This window comes from Terrapene carolina, unplaced genomic scaffold (assembly GCF_002925995.2).
Source record: "Terrapene carolina triunguis isolate 2854851 unplaced genomic scaffold, T_m_triunguis-2.0 Scaffold130, whole genome shotgun sequence".
NCBI lineage: Eukaryota > Metazoa > Chordata > Testudines > Emydidae > Terrapene > Terrapene triunguis.
Genome location: NW_020664481.1, coordinates 864,519 through 884,271, shown reverse-complemented (window position 1 = coordinate 884,271; position 19,753 = coordinate 864,519). Strand labels below are relative to the sequence as shown.

At 56.0% G+C, this 19,753-nt stretch overlaps 3 protein-coding genes across 4 annotated transcripts; 2 read left to right on the top strand and 1 right to left on the bottom strand.

Annotated features, from left to right (window-relative positions):
* The first annotated feature begins 429 nt into the window (after positions 1 to 429).
* DNTTIP1 (deoxynucleotidyltransferase terminal interacting protein 1) lies at positions 430 to 11,028 on the top strand. 2 transcript variants are annotated; one of them, XM_026652882.2, is made up of 13 exons: positions 430 to 516; positions 819 to 889; positions 2,406 to 2,502; positions 3,030 to 3,128; positions 5,839 to 5,907; positions 6,463 to 6,519; positions 6,827 to 6,888; positions 8,093 to 8,138; positions 8,658 to 8,716; positions 8,967 to 9,027; positions 9,472 to 9,543; positions 10,089 to 10,144; positions 10,544 to 11,028. In XM_026652882.2, exons 1-13 carry the CDS (start codon positions 430 to 432, stop codon positions 10,680 to 10,682), a joined length of 975 nt encoding a protein of 324 aa, XP_026508667.1. In that variant the 3' UTR covers positions 10,683 to 11,028. The 2 variants fall into 2 exon arrangements, with proteins under 2 accessions (XP_026508667.1, XP_026508668.1); XM_026652883.2 differs by having other exon boundaries at positions 448 to 507.
* Positions 11,029 to 12,625: 1,597 nt separating this feature from the next.
* On the top strand, positions 12,626 to 16,650 carry UBE2C (ubiquitin conjugating enzyme E2 C). Its single transcript, XM_024212594.2, has 6 exons — positions 12,626 to 12,734; positions 12,976 to 13,003; positions 13,201 to 13,287; positions 13,410 to 13,614; positions 15,973 to 16,032; positions 16,428 to 16,650. The coding sequence occupies exons 1-6, from the start codon at positions 12,637 to 12,639 to the stop codon at positions 16,484 to 16,486; spliced, it is 537 nt and encodes a 178-aa protein (XP_024068362.1). The 5' UTR covers positions 12,626 to 12,636; the 3' UTR covers positions 16,487 to 16,650.
* A 640-nt stretch (positions 16,651 to 17,290) lies between these two features.
* Positions 17,291 to 18,875, bottom strand: LOC112115499 (regulator of G-protein signaling 9-binding protein-like). Its single transcript, XM_024212593.2, has 2 exons — positions 18,635 to 18,875; positions 17,291 to 17,805 (listed from the first exon to the last, which is right to left on the bottom strand). Exons 1-2 carry the CDS (start codon positions 18,873 to 18,875, stop codon positions 17,291 to 17,293), a joined length of 756 nt encoding a protein of 251 aa, XP_024068361.1.
* Between the last annotated feature and the right edge of the window lie 878 nt (positions 18,876 to 19,753).

Genomic DNA, 19,753 nt, shown 5'->3' with positions numbered 1-19,753 from the left:
AATGTTGACAATCATTAAGGGAAAGATAGTAAGACAGAAAAGATCACTGCCTCTATATAAATCCATGCTACGCCCACATCTTGAATACTGTGTGCAGATGTGATCGCCCCATCTCAAAAAAGATGTATTGGAATTGGAAAAGGTTCAGAAAAGGGCAACTAAAATGATGAGGGCTATGGAACAGCTGCCGTATGAGGAGAAATGAATAAGACTGGGACTTTTCAGCCTCAGGCTCGCTGCCCCCGCTGGATGGGGAATGGCCAGAGCCCCTCAGCACGGACTGGGACTCAGCCCCCCCCCCAAGATGGCGGCCCGGTTGCCATAGCAGCCCGTCGCGCTTCCTACTGGCGAGTGCGTCGCAGATGTGATGACGTCAGGTCAGTCCCGCTCCTTCCGGTGCGGCGGGTCGGGGGCGCTGCTCGAGCCGGGATGGGGGCCGCCCGGGATCCCGAGCAGCAGCCGGGGCCGCCGGGGGAAGGGGGCCCGGAGGAGGGGGATGGGCAGCTGGTGAGCACGGTGAGAGCCGGCGGGGCGGAGCCGCCCGTGTCCGCCCGGCCCCGCTCCGCTCCCTCCCGGCCGGCGCCGTAAGGCAGAGCCCGGGGCGCCCCGGGCCGGGCCGGGCGGGGCAGGCGCTGGGCGGCCCCTGCTCTCGGGGCGGCCTGTAGGATTTGCCTGACAGCCCAGAGCGCCCCCCCCCCCCCGCCCCGGGGAGGGTCCCCGGACCCCCCCCCCCCCGCGCCGGGGCCCTGAGGTGGGCGGGGGGGCCCCTCTCTGGGCACGGTTCGCTACAACCCCCCCTCTGCTCCTCCTCCCTGCAGAGCCCCTGGAACATCATGATCAAGCACCGGCAGGTGCAGCGGCGGGGTCGGCGCTCGCAGATGACAACAAGGTACAAGCTGCCCCCAGAGCTCGCAGTGCTGGGATCCTCACTTTGGGGTGCTGACAGGAGGTGCCCAGCCTTGCGCATCCAGACACAGTGCACTCCTGGCAGGCTGGCTGCTGCTGGAGGTGCTTGGGCTCCCTGAAGGGTCTCTGGCGTGTGAAGTCACTGCATCCCGAGTTGTGCGGGCACTCAGGGATTAGCTTGTCTCAGGCAGTTCAAAAGAACCTCCTCTGACACCCACCAGACCCGCTAAACAATAGGATTAAACCCAAGCAAATGGGGTTTAATACCAGGAAGAAGCAACATTGTCTAGAGCAGGGGTAGGCAACCTATGGCACGTGTGCCGAAGGCAGCACGCGAGCTGATTTTCAGTGGCACTCACACTGCCCAGGTCCTGGCCACCGGTCCGGGGGGCTCTGCATTTTAATTTAATTTTAAATGAAGCTTCTTAAACATTTTAAAAACCTTATTTACTTTACATACAACAATAGTTTAGTTATATATTATAGACTTATAGAAAGAGACCTTCTAAAAACGTTAACATGTATTACTGGCACGCGAAACCTTAAATTAGAGTGAATAAATGAAGACTCGGCACACCACTTCTGAAAGGTTGCTGACCCCTGGTCTAGCGGACTAAGCAAAGGCACAGTGTATAGGAACTCGGAAATTCTAATCCTGGCTCTGCCATTAACTCCCTGTGCGGTGCTGAGCAAGGCATTTTGCTGATCTCGGTCTTGGTTTCTCTGTCTGTAAAATGGGGCTCTTTACCCAGGGAAGTAATGTGCATAAAGTTCTTTGAAGACTGAAATGCTCTACAATTGCTAAGTGGTGGTGGTCACTGTGAGATGTCCCGGAGTCTAGTGGTAGCGCAGGTCACTGGCTCAGCAGCCTGCGCAATCCTGGTGAAGTGGAGATTCAAAAGAGCATAAGAACGGTCATACTGGGTCAAACCAATGGTCTATCTAGCCCATTATCCTGGCTTCCAACAGTGGCCGATGCCAGGTACCCCAGAGGTAATGAACAGAGAAATTATCAAGTGATCCATCCCCATCATCCAGTCCCAGCTTCTGACAATCAGAGGTTTAGGGATATCCAGAGTGTGAAGTTGGCTCCCTGACCATCTTGGCTAATAGCCACTGATGGATCTGTTCTCCAGGAACTTACCTAGTTCTTCTTTGAACCCAGTTATACTTTTACATCACTTGCAAACGACACTCCTCTCTAGCTGATGCTTCAAGCAGTGATGAATTCAGAGGGGTATTGTATCCAGAACTTCTTTTCTGTTGGGAGATCTAGGTTTGGAGTCAGTGGGTAATTCTGCTGCTAGGTTTGGAGTGGAAATAAGCTTGCAGCCTGTGTTGTTAGAGTTGTGTCCTTTGTAGAGGTCTGTAAACTCTGGTGGACATCCATGTGGGTGAGAACATTTGGGACAGCATTGTAGAGTGGGATTCTGGGCCATGGGGATTTTCTGAGCTGGGTGTGGCAGTAAGGTGGGTGGAGTAATTTATCTCGTGTTCAGCTTTACAGATCCTGCCGTCTCCATGGATTTGCTGCGAGCTGTTCTGCAGCCTAGTATCAATGAGGAGATCCAGATTGTCTTCAATAAATACATGAAGGTAAAAGCTCATTAGGAAAGGGAAATCTCTTGGGTGGACATCAGCCTTCTACCTCCAGCCTGTGCTGTTAGGCACTGACCCAGTGAAACCCCAGCCCTGTAGCCCTCTTTACATACACAACACAACCTTGTGAACTGGGTAAGAAGGGCAGGTGAGGGCTGCTCAGTCTAATCCTGAAAGGGTCACACTCAGAGGGCTCCCAGTCCCTTCTGGAGGAGTCGAAATGCACACAGGTAAGATGAAACTTTAAAAATGAGTTCTGCTGGACAACAGCGAGTGACCAGAGAGGATGGAGTCTGCTACCAAGGGGCACGGAACTTCCTAATGGGATTGCATCCCTTGTGCTCAGTGCTGACCCTGATGACCATATGGTATTTGGTTGTAGCATGAGCAGAGGTGGCTCCTGGAGTCACCAGCCCCTGACTTTGTCTGTGCAGATGAGAGCCTAGTCCCAAGGAGGCAGCCCCCTGTGGAAAGAGGTAAGAGCAGCCAGCGTCATTCTAACCGTCTCTTGGGCCCCTTTCCAGTTTTTCCAGAAGGCAGCAGTTAACGTGAGAGAGAACGTCGGGGAGGAGGTGGACCCAGAGCAGCTCATCCAGGAAACATGTCGGAGCTGCCTAGAACAGGTAGGGATGTGCCATTGCCACACACAGCTGGGGTCACCGCCCTCTGGGAGTAGCCTTGTAAGAAAGAACCCAGGGATGGAAATATCTGCCCCACAATCTCCTGGGTGCCCAAAACCTCACAGTACAAAATGTCCTTGCTAACACGCCTTTGTATCTAGGTCAGTGATACTCAGATTGCGGCTCGCCAGCCACCAGTGGCTCCTTAATGCGTCTCCTGCAGCTCTTTGCAGTACATGATATTAAGACGTGTGTGATTTAATTATTAACCAATCAGGGTGCTTTTACTGTGATATTAAGCAGTTGTAGTTAATAAAATAATAATACATGGTCAGTCATTTTGCTCTGAGAATTATACAGTAAATGAAACAATTAATTCACACTCCTGTGGCTTTTTTGGGTAACGTTGATGGCTAATTTGGCTCCTGAACCACTGAGGTCTGAGTATCCCTGACCTAGGGAGAGCTGGTTGTATGGATCAGCCAGCAGAGGGCTCTGGTGGAAGGAACTGCATGCTCTTCTCCAGCTTATGCACACTGTGGTGATGTTGGCCTAATAAGCATGACCTGGATGAGGAGCCAGGGGTATGGAGCCAGCTCTGAGCTGCTTCTCCTCTCCCACCCCTTTCCCTAGTTCTGTCCAAGTCTGGCTGATGCAAAGCCAACCAACAAGGAATTTCAGGGGTGATTCTAGGCCCCCAGCAGCGTTGGGATGATCCCATCACCGCTGTAACCCAGTCAGCCTTACATCAGCCGTGCCTGGCCTGGAGGTTGGGACACTGTTCTCCAGGCCTGGGGCACCTGAAGGTCAGACTATTGCCGTGTGCTCTGCATGGGGCTGCCCCTTACGGCCAGCCAGAGTCTGGCGCTGGTGCAGAACGCAGCACTTGCTTACTGAGCGGGGCACTTCTCTGGGAGCACATGACCCCATGCGCCGAGATCGGCACTGGCTGCCCTTTGGTTTCTGCAGCCCTAAATAGCCTGGGACTGGCCTTACCTCAGGGATCAACACCTCTCTCCCTGGGCCAGGCCTCCACTGCCTCTGTTGGAGAGGCACTCAAATTGGATCCCTTAGTTGTAGAACAGAGAGGGTGGCTGGCAGGGCACTCCTCTGTGAGGGCCCCAGGACTCTGGAACTTGCTCTTCCTGGTCTGAAATACCCAAATGTGGTGACCTGGGCACAGTACCCAGTCCTCTGTTTGATGCAGGTTTGGAGGGGCTGAGGTTTTGCGGCTCAGAATGAGGAAGTGGCAGGGAGGAGCCCATTGTGTAGGTGACTAACTGGCTGAGCTCCTGTCTTCAAGATTATTCTAATGCTGCTGGTGTTTGGTTGTAATACTAATTATCTGTTGGGGCACCTACATTCCGGGAGAGGCGTCTCTCCGATCTTAAATTGAAGTAAATAAATCTTAATTGGATTTCACAATTTTCTGCTCATTAATAGAGAGGAGCTACAAACTCCTAGTGAATGATCAGCTTTGCCTTTCCTCAGCCAGAGTTTGAACTATGGGAATGATTAAGGGATTGGAAAACCTGCCTACAAGGAGCTCAATTTATTTAGCTTAAAGAGAAGGTTAAGGGGTGACTTGATCCCAGTGTATAAGTACTCAACTGGGGCACAGAAATTTGATGGGGACTCTTCAGACTAGCATAGGGGTGGGCAAACTTTTTGGCCTGAGGGCCGCATCGGGTTTCGGAAATTGTATGGAGGGCCAGTTAGGGGAGGCTGTGCCTCCCCAAACAGCCAGGCGTGGCCTGCCCCCCGCCCCCTATCCACCCCCCTGCTTTTTGCCCCCTAACGGCCCCCCTCAGGACTCCCGCCCCATTCAAACCTCCCCCGCCCTCTGACCGCCTCGACCCCTATCCACACCCCTGACCCCCACCCCAAACTCCCCTGCCCTCTATCCAACCCCACCTGCTCCCTGCCTCCTTACTGTGCTGCCTGGAGCACCGGTGGCTGGCAGCGCTACAACCACGCCACCTGGCTGGAGCCAGCCACTCCACCGCGCAGCACAGAGCACCGGGATGGGCTGGGCTCTACAGCTGTGCTGCCCCAGGAGCTTGCAACCCCGGTGCCCAGAGCATTGCGCTGGTGGCGCGGCGTGCTGAGGCTGCGGGGGAGGGGGAAGAGCAGGGGAGGGGCCAGGGGCTAGCCTCCCCGGCCAGGAGCTCAGGGGCCGGGCAGGAGGGTCCCGCGGGCCATAGTTTGCCCACCTCTGGTCTAGCAGATGAAAGTCTAACACAATCCAATGGCTGGAAGTTGAAGCAAGACAAATTCAGACTGGAAATAGGGTGCAGATTATTAACAGCGAGAGTAATTCACTATTGTGACAATGTACCAAGGGTCATGGTGGATTCTCCATCACTAGACATTTTTAAATCATACGTGTATGTTTTTCTGGAAGATCTGCTCCAGTTCAAACAGGAATTAATCCAGGGAAGTTCTCTGGCCTGTGTTATTTGCGGGGTCGGGGCAGTGTCAAACTAGATGATCAGCCAGGTCCCTTCTGGCCTTTGTGACTCTGCGTTCATGTTAGTCCAGTGATCTGAGCCAGATACACCACGTGTAAAAGCTGTTATAGGAATCAAATTAATCTGTGAATGCCTCTTGGGGAGAGAACCTGTCCCACAGCTAGCCTCCTTCCTGGTCCTCTTGGGGCCCTGAAGTACAGCAGCTTCCTGGAGGCAGATAACCCTTCCCTCTCTCCCCACAGGCTAAGCTGCTGTTCTCTGATGGCAAGAAGGTGATACCCAGACTGATCCACGAACAGTCAGTGCCAAAGGTAGAGCTGCTATCACAGGGCTGAACTTCAGGGACCTGGGCTGGGAGTCTGGGGTTGGGCTTCTAATTGCTTTTTCTCTAGCAGTGGCTTGGCAGAAGCTAGGAGAGGCCCATAGCAGTATTCCATTCTTATCTGCTGATAGTGATGATCAAGAAATGGAACCAGAACCTGTAAGGGGGTGGAGCAGGGATCTCCTAGCCAGTCTGTCCTTTGTAAAGCCACCTGGCTGCAGAGGAGACCTCTGTGTACGTGGATTTCTTGCCTCTCTGTCAGTCCTTCTGATGAGGAAATGGAATTGGGGAGAGGGAAGGCTGGGAGAGGAGAGGACTTGGGCAGAGCAGTGAGGGGCCCAGACCTGGTCTCTGCCTTGGGCAGGTAGAACCCCATGTGCCCATCTCTAAGGATCAGGCTGGGGTGGCTCCACCTGCTTGAGTGGCACTCATTTCTAGGTGCAACGGAGAAGAGGGTAGTTGTCTGGGTGGCTAGAGTGCTTCCATGAGAGAGACTGGAGAGGGAGAAGGGCTGTGTTCATTCCATCACTAATTTCTTTGCCAGCGTGCCCGGCAGATGGAAGAGGAATCGAGTCGGCGAGGAAGCCCTGTTCCCAAAAAGGTAAGGACCATGCAAGGACTCCACCCCGACACACTGCCTCGTGGGGAAGCTTGGCCCTCGTTTCTCATGCAGGCCTCACTGGCTGCTCCCTCCCTATTGCTGAGAGAGGGTTAGGAAGGGGGCAGCCCCCAGGGCAGCCTCTGGCCCCCACTCTACTCAGCAATGCTGGCTCCTTTTGCCCAGTCTCAGCATTTCTTATAGCTGCTCTTAACAGTTTCATCATGTGGTTGGGAGAGCCGCTTTCCCAGCAGGGAATGCACGTGTGCTTCTCAGGTGAGTGAGCAAATGAGGGATTTCTCTCTTGCAGAGGAAGGGGCGACCTCCAGGGCAGAGCCTGCTGAATGATCGTGGAGCCTCAGGTGTGACCACGTAAGTGTGGAGATAAAAGGGGAGACACAAGGCTGGCTGAGGAAGGGTAGGGCAGCCCAGCTATCTTTCTCCTGGTGTGTTTCTCCCAAATGGATTGCCAAGTGGGCAAGATGCTTTCAGCTGAGGTTGACTCGTCCTCTCTCTGAGTCCAAGCCCTACAGGGAGGCAGTTCCAAACACGAGAGCTGCAGGGCAGAAGGTTTTTGGTTGTGGTGAGATTGTGCATATGGGCAAACAAGAAGCTCAGGCGAGGGGAGTGAAGACACACGTGGTCGGCTGGAGCCTGGCCACGAAGGGCTTTAAATGCAAGCTCAAACAAGCGAATGAGGAACCTTAGATGGGAGTGCTGTGGCCCCACTCCCTGCCAGTGAGACGGCAGAAGCATAGTGCATGTGCTGGAGACAGGAGGGCAGGGACTCAGAAGCCATAGAGAAGGAAATTGCAGTAACAGGTGACGAAGATCTGCCGAGAAGATGGAGACCTGTGTAGGATTTGGGCCAAGTCAAGGCAGCTGCACGTAGGGGCAGTGAGCCACGCCGGTGGCAAGGACAGATTTGCAGCCATGGGGGATGTAGAGGAAAACTCATGGCCAAGCGTGGCATTCAGGGCAGGCCTCTGGAGGGAAATGGAAGGTCTGAGTCAAGAAGGAAGAGGAGTGTCTGGAGCTCAACTTGGGGGCACCTCCTGGCCAAGAGAAGCATGTCTGTGTGTGAGCCCTGCACAGCTTTTCTTCAGCTAAATGAGCCTGGTCAGTGAGGCCGGGGGGAGGGTCACGGAAGGGCCTGAAATATGTGTGGCTGAGTATTGTCAGGGTAAGGTTCAAGGCAGGGATCAGGGCAGATACAAGAGAGCAGAGGGCCGTGGGTCTTGTGGGACTCAGAGAGGAGGGGTTGATGCGGAAGAGGATCCAGCACCAGAGAAATGGGTGTGTGGGGGCGGAGGGATATTCAGGGGTGCTCTGTCTGTCTGGAGAGGGGGAGGAGATGTATGTCCCGATCAGGAGAGCAGAATCGTTTTAGGCTGTAGGCAGCTTGGATTAGTAAAATCTAGGGCTGGCAAGATGACCAGCCCTCCCCACAGGGTCTGCTCCTGGCAGGCCCTTTCCTAGTGCTTCTTTTTATCCAGTGTTGATTTAAATTCTTTTGTGGCTTCTTGGCATGAGCCCTCTGGGAATTCAGGCCTCTTCTGTGTTCTTTCCCCGTCAGGTGGAAGCTCAAATCCTGTGAGCCAGTGCGCCGGGAGGGACCGAAGGTACAGTGGGCAGCTGGCTGCGTTTCGCTGGGCTTGGCTCAGTAGTGCTCCACGCAGCCTCCCTTCTCCCCATTGCCTCTGGCAGTGATCGTCCTGCCACCCACAGGAACAGAGGCTGATTCTAGGCCAGGCTTTACCCAGCTCTGCCACCTCCCTGCAATGACAAAGCGGGGAGAGCAATGGGCTGGGTGGAGGCCCTCATCTCCTGCCTCCATACCCACTCCCCAGTGCAGCCCAGCAGCTTGGAGGACATAGACTCCTCCTGGTTATGGATGATCTGTCCCAGGGCAGCACGTTCTGCTGGGAAGGGCAGAGAAACTCCACTGCATGTTTGATCAGTCAAGGTATAAGGCGTATTTTCCCCTCCATGGAGCCCACGAGCCTGCAGCTTGTCAGCCCCACCAGAGCCACTGGGGCCCCTGCAAGAGTTTGCCACAGAAATCTGAGGCTCAAAGGGGGGGTGCTGGATCTGGATCTGTTGGGTTTCTAATCTCTGCCCCTTTCCCAATCGCTCTGTAGTGGGATCCAGCCCGGCTGACTGAGTCCACAACCTTTGTGCTGGGATCTCGAGCAAACAAGTAAGGAATCGCCCTGTGGGGTGCTGGCTCTGTGCCCCGTGGTTCTGGGTGAGGGGAAGAAGGGGGCAGCGGCACTGTCTCTGGGGCTGGAGCCCATGGTTCTCCTCTCACTAGTTAAATATCTCTGCACTCTGAAGCAGAGTGGGAAGGGCACGGGCTCTGGGGACGGAAGGAAGCCTCCATACATCACACTTCAGCTGCCCCTGTGCACAGGCCTAACCCCCCTTCCCCCACCATGTTCCTGTTTCAGGGCTCTTGGAATGGGAGGAACCAGAGGGCGACTCTACATCAAACACCCCCATCTCTTTAAGGTCAGAAACCTCAGCACAATGCTTCCTTTTTTGGGGTTTGCTCAGAACTTGCTTGTGACGGGGGTGGGGAATATATACTTGTGCTTGTATGTTCTATCCCCTCTCACACCCTGCTGACGTTGCCTGTCGTCTCCTGGGGCAGGGATGTTACCTCACAATAGATTTAAAAATGGTATTAAAGCTAATGTAATACACTAGACTTGCTTCCTTTGGGGTGATGAATTTGCCTGGCACAGGAGGCTTTGCTTTGAGGAGTAAGCAGGATGGGACTGAGTCCTCATTCATAGAAGATCTCTTACTGGGAGACATGGAGTTACCCCCTGGGTTTCCACAGAGAAGGACTGGGCCTGGGCTCTGAGTCCACACCCAGAAGTTGCCCCATGATGGTGGCTATAGATGTTGGTATGTTGCTTGTGGTGTTCTCACCTTGCTGCTCTGTTGCAGTATGCGGCTGATCCTCAAGACAAGCACTGGCTGGCAGAACAGCAGCACATGAGGGCCACAGGGGGCAAGATGGTGAGTGTGGCCAGGCCTGGCTCCTGCCACAGCCTGGGATCTTGATGGGGACGGGGAGAGAATCGTAAAGTAAACTGGTTCAGACTTAAGTGTGCAAATAAGCAGAACCCAGTGCAGTAAGCAACGGATTCCAGGGGCCCGGGGTTTGCTGATGGGCTCGTCCATACTGCAGCTCCTTCAGAGCACCGTCTGGCAGGCTGCTCTCTGCACCTCGTCACTTGGTGCTGAGATTTGGCAGCTGTTGCTTCAGCCTAGGAAGTCATCAGCTTTGATGCGACTGTTATGATGATGAGGGTTTGTAAGAGTGAGCAAGGTGGAACCGTAAGATACAGAAAACCACTTCCCCTGGACTCTCAGGAGCAATTCTGCTCACACCTGACCTGGTTTCTTTGAGGTATTGGGGGATGGGTGCTATTTACAGAGCTAGCGCCGCTACTTCATGCCAGCAGATCTCATTTCTGAGTAGCCAAGTGGAAAATCTTCTTAGCCTGTGTATGTTCAACCAGAATGGCTCCTAACCATCTCTTGTTTCCCAATTGCTGCAGGCGTACCTCCTCATAGAGGAGGATATTCAGGATCTGGCTGCTAGTGATGATTACAGGTGAGGCAAGGAACCAAGACTTCAGCTGTGCTGAAATCCCTGCCCTCTCCCCTTATAAAACAAGAAATGACTGGGGGAGGGGATGGGGGAGTCGTCGTGCCCACAGGGCGCAAGAGAGCGAGCAAGGTCAGGAAGCAGAGTGGGTCCTGCCTAGTATTGTGCTCTACCGATGATCTCAGCACGATCTTGTGCTCAGCACCCACGACTGGGATGAGACTTCTCAGCACCCAGTGTGTGCCCACCATGCTGCACTCTCCTGAAAATCAGACTTCTCGTGGGAGCCCTGCTCTCTGGACAATCTTACCTCAGTAGTGGGTGCTGAGCTTTCCTGAAACTGTGACCAGACAGTGTCTGTGTCCCTTCCCACATGCTCACTCCGGTCTCCCACTTGCTCACCAGGGGCTCTCTTGAGTTGAAGCTGGAGGAACTAAAACCTTTTATCCCACCTGCATGGATGACTGAAAAGATGCAGAAATATATGGAGACACTTCGCCATGAAGGGGACCCACAGCCTCCAGAGGGAACCCATGAAACATAAGAAACCTCACCCTCCCTGCCAAGTGGCGCCCAGTCACAGCCTGTCACAACATGAACTCTCACAGGAGTTTCCCTGTCTTTCCTTCCTTTGTGTTTCACTGGACATGTTGGGGCTTGTGCTTTTGTTGGCCCAGGTACCAGAATGCTGCCCACAGGGAACAGCAGTGCAGACCTGTGATTAAACCTCCTGAGAGCTGTTTGGGCCATTCCCCTTAGTCAGTGGTGGCTGGCAGTAAACAAAGTCACTGGCTGCTTCCTGCTTCTCTTCAGAGCTGCACTTTTCTATTTGTGTGAACTTCCTGTTTCAGATCCTCTGTGTACAAACAGATTTGTAATAAATGCTGCTGCCAGAACCTGCTGTGCTCATGCAAAGGCAGTTACCGTGGGGGGAAATAGCTGTATTGGGAAAGAGGGATATGGAGCTGTTCCTTATACAGAGCTAATGAGGGAAGGAGTGAGAGTTTCTCCCACTTCTTGAGGCCAGGAGCTGGGAAAGAGGACATTCGAGCTGCTACTCCTGCCTCCTTATGGAGAAGGTTCTTTAGTAGTGCCCCCATTGCTGATATAGCAGAGGGTCTAGAGTTTGAATTCCTGTGCTGCCATATTCCTCAGTGCTTTGGCCACAGCCAGCCTGCTGGCATCCATCTGCTGCTATCATTAAAGCTGGGGCCTGTTTGTGCTGAGCCGGCTCCCCTCTGTGGAGCTGTGATTTTACAGACAGAAGTGATGACTTATCCAGCACCCCAACCTGCACGTTGCTCCACAGAGCCAAGCTGGGTGAAGTTACGTCTTTTGTTGGAGGGGAGAGAGACAAGCTTTCAGCTACACCGAGCTCTCCTGCAGGTCCCTGCTAGGGTCACCATATGTTCCAATTTTATAGGGACAGTCCCGATTTTTGGGTCTTTTTCTTATATAGGCTCCTATTACCCCCCACCCCCGTCCCGATTTTTCACATTTGCTGTCTGGTCACCCTAGTCCCTTCCCAGGCAGCGTGGGGGGTCTCTGCCTCGTGGAGCTTGCTACCGAATAGAGAACTCAAGGGCTGCACTGGAAAACAAGCTGCTTGTGCCGCAGAGTCCGGGCTCGCTGGCACGCAGCACGTGGTGTTCTGCTTGTTACACGTGTGTGTTCCCCAGGGCTGGGCTGGGCTGGCTGCACAGGGCGGGGGAGGCTGTGGGTGCAAAGGCCTGTGCAGCTGCCTAGGCCGGGCGGTGCAGGCCAGCTCTGCAATGCGGAGCCCCGGGCTGGCCTGACCCTCTCCCAGCGGCCGGGCCTGTCCCCCCGGTTCCTAGGTAGGGTGACCAGCTGTCCTGATTTTATAGGGCCAGTCCCAACATTTGGGGCTTTTTCTTATATAGGCTCCTATTACCCCCCCACCCCGTCCCGATTGCTGTCTGCTCACCAAGTATCAGGGGGTAGCCGTGTTAGTCTGTACCTACAAAAACAACAAGGAGTCTGGTGCCACCTTAAAGACTAAGAGATTTATTGGGGCACAAGCTTTACTGGCAGTAGATAACGCCTGCGTCTGTAACTTTCACTCCACGCGTCCGAAGAAGGGAGGTTTTTACCCACGAAAGCTGATGCTCCAATAAATCTGTTAGTCTTTAAGGTGCCCCCGGACTCCTTGTTGTTTTTGTCTGGTCACCGTATCCCTAGGCTGGGGCTGCTGGTTACTGGCCCTTTAAGGGCCCTGCCCCGCCCGCCTCGGCCTCGGCCACAGCCGTTTGCCTCACTCCTCACAGCCAATCCCGGGTAATTGACGCTCCACCGGGCCAATCCTGAGGTCGATGGAGCCGGAGGCCGGTTGCCTGGGCAACCCCGTCCCCGTCGAGCCGCGATTGGCTGGCTCGAAACAAAACGGGCCGATGATTGGCTGAGGGGGCGGGGGTCCGTTTCAAACGCCAGAGCGGGAGCGAGCGGCCGCGGGAGCGCGGGCGGGGCTAAGTAGCGCTGCTATGGCCTCGCAGAACGCGGACCCCGTCGCCCGGCCCAGCGCCGCCCGCAAGGGGGCCGAGCCCGGCAGCAGCGCGGCGCGCGGCTCCGTGGGGAAGCGGTGAGTGAGTGAGCGGGCGGGGCCGGGGAGCTGCGGACCGGGGACTGGGGGGCGGGTCTGGTCGGGGGCCAGGGAGCTGCGGGCGGAGGGGCCGGGCGGGCGGGGCCGGGGACCGGGAGGGTCCGGGCGGGCCGGGGAGCTGTGGGGCCGGGGAGCTGCGGGACCGGCGGGCGGGAGGGTCCGGGCGGGGCCGGGGAGCTGCGGGCCGCGCCCCACTGACCCTGTCCCCTCTGCCCCGCAGGCTGCAGCAGGAGCTGATGGCGCTGATGGTGAGTCGGGCCGCTGGGGCCGCTGGGGCCGGGCCGGGCCGGGGGACGCTCCCTGGGGCCCTCGCTGCGGCTGGGCCGGGGCGGGTCTCGGCCGGGGCCCGCGGGGCGGGTTGGCCCCAGGCCCGCCCTGGGGGGCTGCGGCGGGGGGTGGGCCGGGCCGGGCGCTCGCTCCTAACCCGTGTCCCGTCCCCGCGCAGATGGCCGGCGACAAAGGGATCTCCGCCTTCCCCGAGTCGGACAATCTCTTCCGCTGGATCGGGACCATCGACGGCGCCGCCGGGACGGTGAGCGAGGGGCCGGGCTGGGCTCGGGGCGGGCGGGCGGGCGAGCCCGCCGCTCCGGTGTGCAGGGGGCACGGAGGGGCCTGGGTCCGTCAGGCTAACTCGCTCCTGCCTCCCTGCCCCAGGTGTACGAGGCGCTGAGGTATAAGCTGTCCCTGGAGTTCCCCGACGGGTATCCCTACAATGCCCCCACCGTCAAGTTCCTCACCCCCTGCTACCACCCCAACGTGGACACGCAGGGCAACATCTGCCTGGACATCCTCAAGGACAAGTGGTCGGCGCTCTACGACGTCCGGACAATCCTGCTGTCCATTCAGAGCCTGCTGGGAGGTGAGGCTGCCTGGGGATCGCCCCGCGGCGTCCTGGGCTCCCCCTTTCCCATCCCAGCCTCCTCCCACTCCCCTTGCTTGCCCAAAGCGTGCACAGTGATCAGCCCACAGCCCAGCACGCTGACCAGTATTGCTTCATCATTTCCTTGTGCTCCTCCATCTGCTGTCTCCTCTGATACTGGGACCGTCACGGCAGCTCTCTGGGGCAGGGACGGAGCTTTTGTTAGGTTTGTACAAGGCCTGGTACGATTGCGGCTTTGTCCGTGCCTGGGGTTCCTAGGTGCTACCATGATACAAATAGAATGACCGCTACAGCGGACAGCGATCAGGCTGGGGTGTGAGCCAGGGGAGGAAGGCATCGTGGCGGGGAGCATGTGACCAGACGCTAAACAACCAGTGGGGCCAGTGGATGATGGAAGTGCCAAAGGAGCACTCAAGGAGATGAGGACATTGCGGAGAAACTAAATTAATTCTTTGCATCAGTCTTCATGGCTGAGGATGTGAGGGAGATTCCCAAACCTGAGCCATTCGTTTTAGGTGACAGATCTGAGGAACTGTCCCAGATTGAGGTTTCATTAGAGGAGGTTTTGGAACAAATTGATAAATTAAATAGTAATAAGTCACCAGGACCAGATGGTATTCACCCAAGAGTTCTGAAGGAACTCAAATGTGAAATTGCAGAACTACTAACTATAGTCTGTAACCTATCATTTAAATCAGCTTCTGTACCAGATGACTGGCAGATAGCTAATGTGACACCAATTTTTAAAAAAGGCTCCAGAGGCGATCCCAGCAATTACAGGCCTGTAAGCCTGACTTCAGTACCGGGCAAACTGGTTGAAACTATAATAAAGAACAATATTGTCAGACATATAGATGAACCTAATTTGTTGAGGAAGAGTCAACGTGGTTTTAGTAAAGGGAAATCATGCCTCACCAATCTACTAGAATTCTTTGAGGGGGTCAACAAGCATGTGGACCAAGGGGATCCAGTGGATATAGTGTACTTAGATGTTCAGAAAGCCTTTGACAAGGTCTCTCAAAGGGTCTTAGGCAAAGTCAGCTGCCATGGGATAAGAGGGAAGGTCCTCTCATGGATTGGTAACTGTTTAAAAGATTGGAAAACAAAGGGTAGGTATAAATGGTCAGTTTTCAGAATGGAGAGAGGTAAATAGTGGTGTCCCCCAGGGGTCTGTTCTGGGCCAATCCTATTCAACATATTCATAAATGATCTGGAAAAAGGGGTAAACAGTGAGGTGGCAAAATTTGCAGATGATACAAAATTACTAAAGATAGTTAAAACCCAGGCAGACTGCAAAGAGCTACAAAAGGATCTCTCAAAACTGGGTGACTGGGCAACAAAATGGCAGATGAAGTTTAATGTTGATAAATGCAAAGTAATGCACACTGGAAAACATAATCCCAACTATACGTATAAAACGATGGGGTCTAGCTTAGCTGATACCACTCAAGAAAGAGATCTTGGAGTCATTGTGGATAGTTCTCTGAAAACATCCACTCAATGTGCAGTGGCAGTCAAAAAAGCGAACAGAATGCTGGGAATGATCAAGAAAGGGATAGATAATAGGACAGAAAATATCATGTTGCCTCTATATAAATCATGGTTCGCCCACTTCTTGAATATTGTGTGCAGATGTGGTCGCCCCATCTTTAAAAGATGTATTGGAATTGGAAAAGGTTCAGAAAAAGGCAACAAAAATGATTAGGGGTGTGGAAGGGTTTCCATATGAGGAGAAATTAATAAGACTAGCACTTTTCAGCTTGGAAAAGAGACGGCTAAAGGGAGATCTGATTGAGATCTATAAAATCATGACTGGTGTAGAGAAAGTAGATAAGGAAGTGTTGTTTACTACTTCTCATAACACAAGAACTAAGGGTCACCAAATGAAATAAATAGGCAGCAGGTTTAAAACAAATAAAAGGAAGTATTTCTTCACACAACACACAGTCAACCTGTGGAACTCCTTGCCAGAGGATGTTGTGAAGGCCAAGACTATAACAGGGTTCAAAAAAGAACTAAATAAATTCACGGAGGGTAGGTCCATCAATGGCTATTAGCCAGGATGGGCAGGGATGGTGTCCCTAGCCTCTGTTTGCCAGAAGCTGGGAATGGGCAACAGGGGATGGATCACTTGGTGATTACCTGTTCTGTTCATTCACTCTGGGGCATCTGGCACTGTCCACTGTCGGAAGACAGGATACTGGGCTAGATGGACCCTTGGTCTGACCCAGTAGGGCCATTCTTATGGAGTGGGGTGAGCGCGTTGCTGTGTAAGAAACAAGAAGCCTCCTCTGTCCTCGCACTGACCCCCCTCCCCTCGCGTCTCCCAATCCTCAGAGCCAAACGTTGAGAGCCCCCTGAACACACATGCGGCCGAACTCTGGAAGAACCAAGCAGGTGAGTGTCTCCCGTTGGGGTCCATTAGGCACCGTGGTTCTGGGTTACTCCTGGCTGAGCTGCCTACAGGCCCAGTGCAGGGTTACAGCTTCCCTCCAGTGCCTGGGCATGGAGAGGAGGACAGCTGCCTTCAGACCTGTTTGGGTAACAATCCCCCTCCCCAGGGACGGTACCTGATTGGGGGGCCTGGGACTTGGGCACTCACTCGGCCTGGCTTCGTTGCTGAGCTCTGGCCCAGTAGAGGAGGGTGTCTTCCTTCCTAGCCTGTCCCAGGGTGACTTCCTCTCGCCAGCTGCAGGAGCTGGAATAGCCTGAGTGGAGAGAGCCCAGGGTGAACCCCCTGTGTTCCTCTGCAGAGTCTGCCCCTCTCCAACAGCTCTCCCCTCCCTCCCCAGCCTTCAAGAAATACCTGCAGGAAACATACGCAAAGCAGGTGAAGAGCCAGGAGACCTGATGCCTGTCCAAGCCGCAGCTCTTTGTCTGTCTGTCCCTGTCTGCTCTCTGGAACTGTCCTCTGACTGCTCTGTACAGGACTCTGTATCATAGGCTGTTTTTAAATTAATTCTGCAGGTGGAACCCACGGTTCCTGTATAAATAAATGCTCGTTTTTTAACTTTGGTTTTGCACAGATCATGGTACTTGCATTTGGCTGGGTGGTGTCTTGGGCCGCGGTGACCCCTTCTGGCCGGGCTGCCACGCACAGCAAGAACCGAGCCCAGGGCACTTTGAGCCAAGAGGCAGCTCTCGGCTGCTGATCTGCCACCGCCTGGGGCCAGTCACCCCAGCAGATGGGGATTCAAGCACAGATCTCTGACCTCCAGGCAGCTCCATCACCACCACCACGGTGGGTGTGGAAATGGTTCCCTGGGGCAGGGGCACTTGGCAGGCTCTACAGGGAACGAACACAAGTGGGAGAACAATGACGTTTATTAATCCCCCAGTGGTCTCCTCTGCCACGACTCCCTCCAGTGCTTGGGGGAGGTGGGGGGGGCTCTTTGCCACCCTTCCCTTGGCCTGCAGTGCTCCCCCACCTTGCCACTGCGGTCCCACATGCTCCCTGAGCTGACTGCCCTGCTGGCGGGGGAGCCCTCAGCCAACCTGTTCCTACCCCAAGCCAGAGCACCTCTTCCTGGTTCTCCCAGCTGGGCGCCTTGTGCTCAAAGAAACTTGCCTTTCTGGGCTGCTGTGGCCAAGGGTCCCTGTTCTGGGTTTTCTCCTGGGGGGAGCAAAGTCCTGCCCCTTTGCATGGGGGGGCTGGTCATGACAATATGCAGCAGAGTGCAGGCCAGCCCTGATGCTGCCCGCAGCACCCTGGGCCACCTGCCACCTCTGCAGCCTGTCTCTCGCTGCACAACCCCTCTGCCTCAAAGGCCAAGCTGCTGCCCGGCCCGGCCTCTTCTGTGGCCTCCACTGTCCAGACAGGGACGTTGACTCTGGTCTCCATCTCCAGCAGCATGGTCCCCACATGCTCAATCTGCTCCTCCAGGCCAGGGGCAGCACCCAGCTGCTCTGTGCTCCTGGCGCCCTTGCGGCTTGGCCTCCTCCACGGCTTGTGCCCTCCATCTGTGGCCTTCCCCGTGACTCCAGTGCTCAGCAGCTGCACCCCCCGCCCCTGCAGGGGGAAGAGTTGGCAGAGATGATGGGCCCTGTGCAGGTCTTGGTGGAAGAGCTCCAGAGCTGACAGGGACAGCACCCACAGCCTCTCCAGCTCCTGCCGCTCCTGTGGGCTGGCCAGCGGCTGCCTCAGCCCGGCTAGGAGCATGTTCCGCAGGCCTGCAGGGAGACGTGCATTCAGTGTTACCAGCCCGGGGAGGGAAGCTAGCAGAGCACAGCACTGGGTGGGCTCGAGTGGAAGGTAATTGAACAGCTGCCCTAGCAATGAGCCAGCCGTGGGCTTGTCCAGCAGGCTTGCCCAAGACAGCGGCGTGGTGTATTCTCACCCAGGGGTGTGGTCCCATGCACACCCTTGCAGGTGCAGAACTCTGCCCCCAGCTGCCAGGTCTAATGGGGCGAGGGGCAGTGGGAGGAGATTAAATATTAACTGTCTGAAGGGGTAGCAAGCAACCCCCCCCCCCCCCCCCCCCCCCCGCCCGCATGGCTCACAGAGGGATGAGCCCTGGATCAGTGCCCCACAGAGGGATGAGCCCTGGATCAAGTAGCTCCCTTACCTGGCAATGCGAGCTGGCTGTTACTCGCCATGGGGACAAGGCACTGGTGCGGGATGCAAGCATTAGCTCTCAGAACTGCCCATTACTGCTGTGTCAGTCCTGGCTCTGGGCAGAAGATGCAGGACAAGAGGGAGGCAGACATGGGGAGCGGGCTCCCATTTGAATGCAGAGGAAAGCAGGAGCTGGCTGCGGGCAGGGTGGTCTGTGCGCTCTGTTAGACCAGCCCAAGCTGTGAGCGCTGTAGCCCCAGGCCTGGGGAAGAGCAGGTGCCCAGCGCACAGCCCCTGTGCAGTGAGCACCCAGGGGCTGGAGGCTGCTCTGCCCTTTAGCTGGGAGCATTGGCTGTGGGGCAGCCCCAGGCAGGGCAGTATAGCATCATCTCCCCCCTCTCTTGCCCTGCTCCTGGCAATAACAGGCCGGGCTCAGTTTCTTACCCTTGCTGAGCTCGTGCACCTCCTTGCTCCGCTCCTGCAGCTCCTCCCGCAGCCGGGGTGAGTCAGCCGTGCCCCCCAGCTGCAGCGCCAGCTGTCTGTGCCACACAATGACTTTGCTCAGGGAGGTGTGGGCGGCTGCACACTCCCCTCTCACCTCCCCCATGTTGTGGGAGTCAGGCACATGGGACATCTGCCAGGGCAGGGACCCTGCTGCTGGGTGTTCCCTCTCCAGCGCCTGCATGCAGCCCAGGGCCTCAGCTGTGCGTGGCTTGCTCCAGTGCCTGCTGGTGGATGGGGAAGCGGCACCAGCCAGCGGGTTGGGTTGCACAGCAGGCTGGTGCTGGGGCCTGCTGTCGAGGTGGGGTCCTCCACACCTGGGTGTAGCCGGTGGGCTGTGCCACAAAGGGCTCTCACACCCACTTGGGGCCTCGTGCAGGCTAGGGCCTGCTGCTGTCGGTGATGCAGGACCCCTCTTATCAGCTCCAGCTGTTCTCCCAGAGGCAGGCACCAAGTGGGAAGGCGGCCTGGGCCGAAGCTGTCAGTGGAGTGACCTCCCCCGGGCAGCAGTCTGGAGGAGCCGGACTCTCCCACACGCCAGCACCGTCTCCCTGCTCCAGTCCTGTCACCGCAATGCTATGCAGTTCTCTCGGTGGGAACAGGCCTGAGCCAGCGCTGCCAGCCCTGCAAACTGGCTGTCGGAGCCCCTCGGCGTCCCGGTCCCGGGAGCAGCTCCCTCGCTCTCCTCTCCGCTGCTGGAGGCTCCTCTGGCCGGGCCAGGCTGAGCCTGAGGCAGATTGTTAGGGGCGGGCTCTGGGGTCCCAGGGGAGCTGCGGCAGGTCTAGGCAGGCAGGCGAGAGGCGCCACTGGGCATGGCGCTGCCTCACTATTTTCCGTGGGTGGGTTTAACCCATGAGGCCCGGGGGGGAGTCCTGGCCTGTGGGGCTCCCAAAGTTGCATCTTCCTCCTAGCTGGGAATGTGTCTCCGGCTGCCATGGCCTGTGCTTGCGGCTCCAGGCTCCCCGGTTGTGGGATCCCACCCGCTGACGGGTCCGGGGGGCAGAGCTATGGGCAGCAGGGGGGTGATGACAGGCCCAGGGCCTGCCCCAGTCTGGCTGTCTC

Bases quoted from the DNA above. Each gene is read 5' to 3' on its own strand.
- DNTTIP1 (XM_026652882.2), top strand. From the start codon at position 430: ATGGGGGCCGCCCGGGATCCCGAGCAGCAGCCGGGGCCGCCGGGGGAA. The intron at 890-2,405 runs GTACAAGCTGCC...TCTCGTGTTCAG, and splicing joins CGCTCGCAGATGACAACAAG to CTTTACAGATCCTGCCGTCT. The intron at 8,139-8,657 runs GTACAGTGGGCA...ATCGCTCTGTAG, and splicing joins TGCGCCGGGAGGGACCGAAG to TGGGATCCAGCCCGGCTGAC.
- UBE2C (XM_024212594.2), top strand. From the start codon at position 12,637: ATGGCCTCGCAGAACGCGGACCCCGTCGCCCGGCCCAGCGCCGCCCGC. The intron at 13,004-13,200 runs GTGAGTCGGGCC...GTCCCCGCGCAG, and splicing joins AGGAGCTGATGGCGCTGATG to ATGGCCGGCGACAAAGGGAT. The intron at 13,615-15,972 runs GTGAGGCTGCCT...CCCAATCCTCAG, and splicing joins CATTCAGAGCCTGCTGGGAG to AGCCAAACGTTGAGAGCCCC.
- LOC112115499 (XM_024212593.2), bottom strand. From the start codon at position 18,875: ATGCAGGCGCTGGAGAGGGAACACCCAGCAGCAGGGTCCCTGCCCTGG. The intron at 17,806-18,634 runs GTAAGAAACTGA...GTCTCCCTGCAG, and splicing joins GGTGCACGAGCTCAGCAAGG to GCCTGCGGAACATGCTCCTA.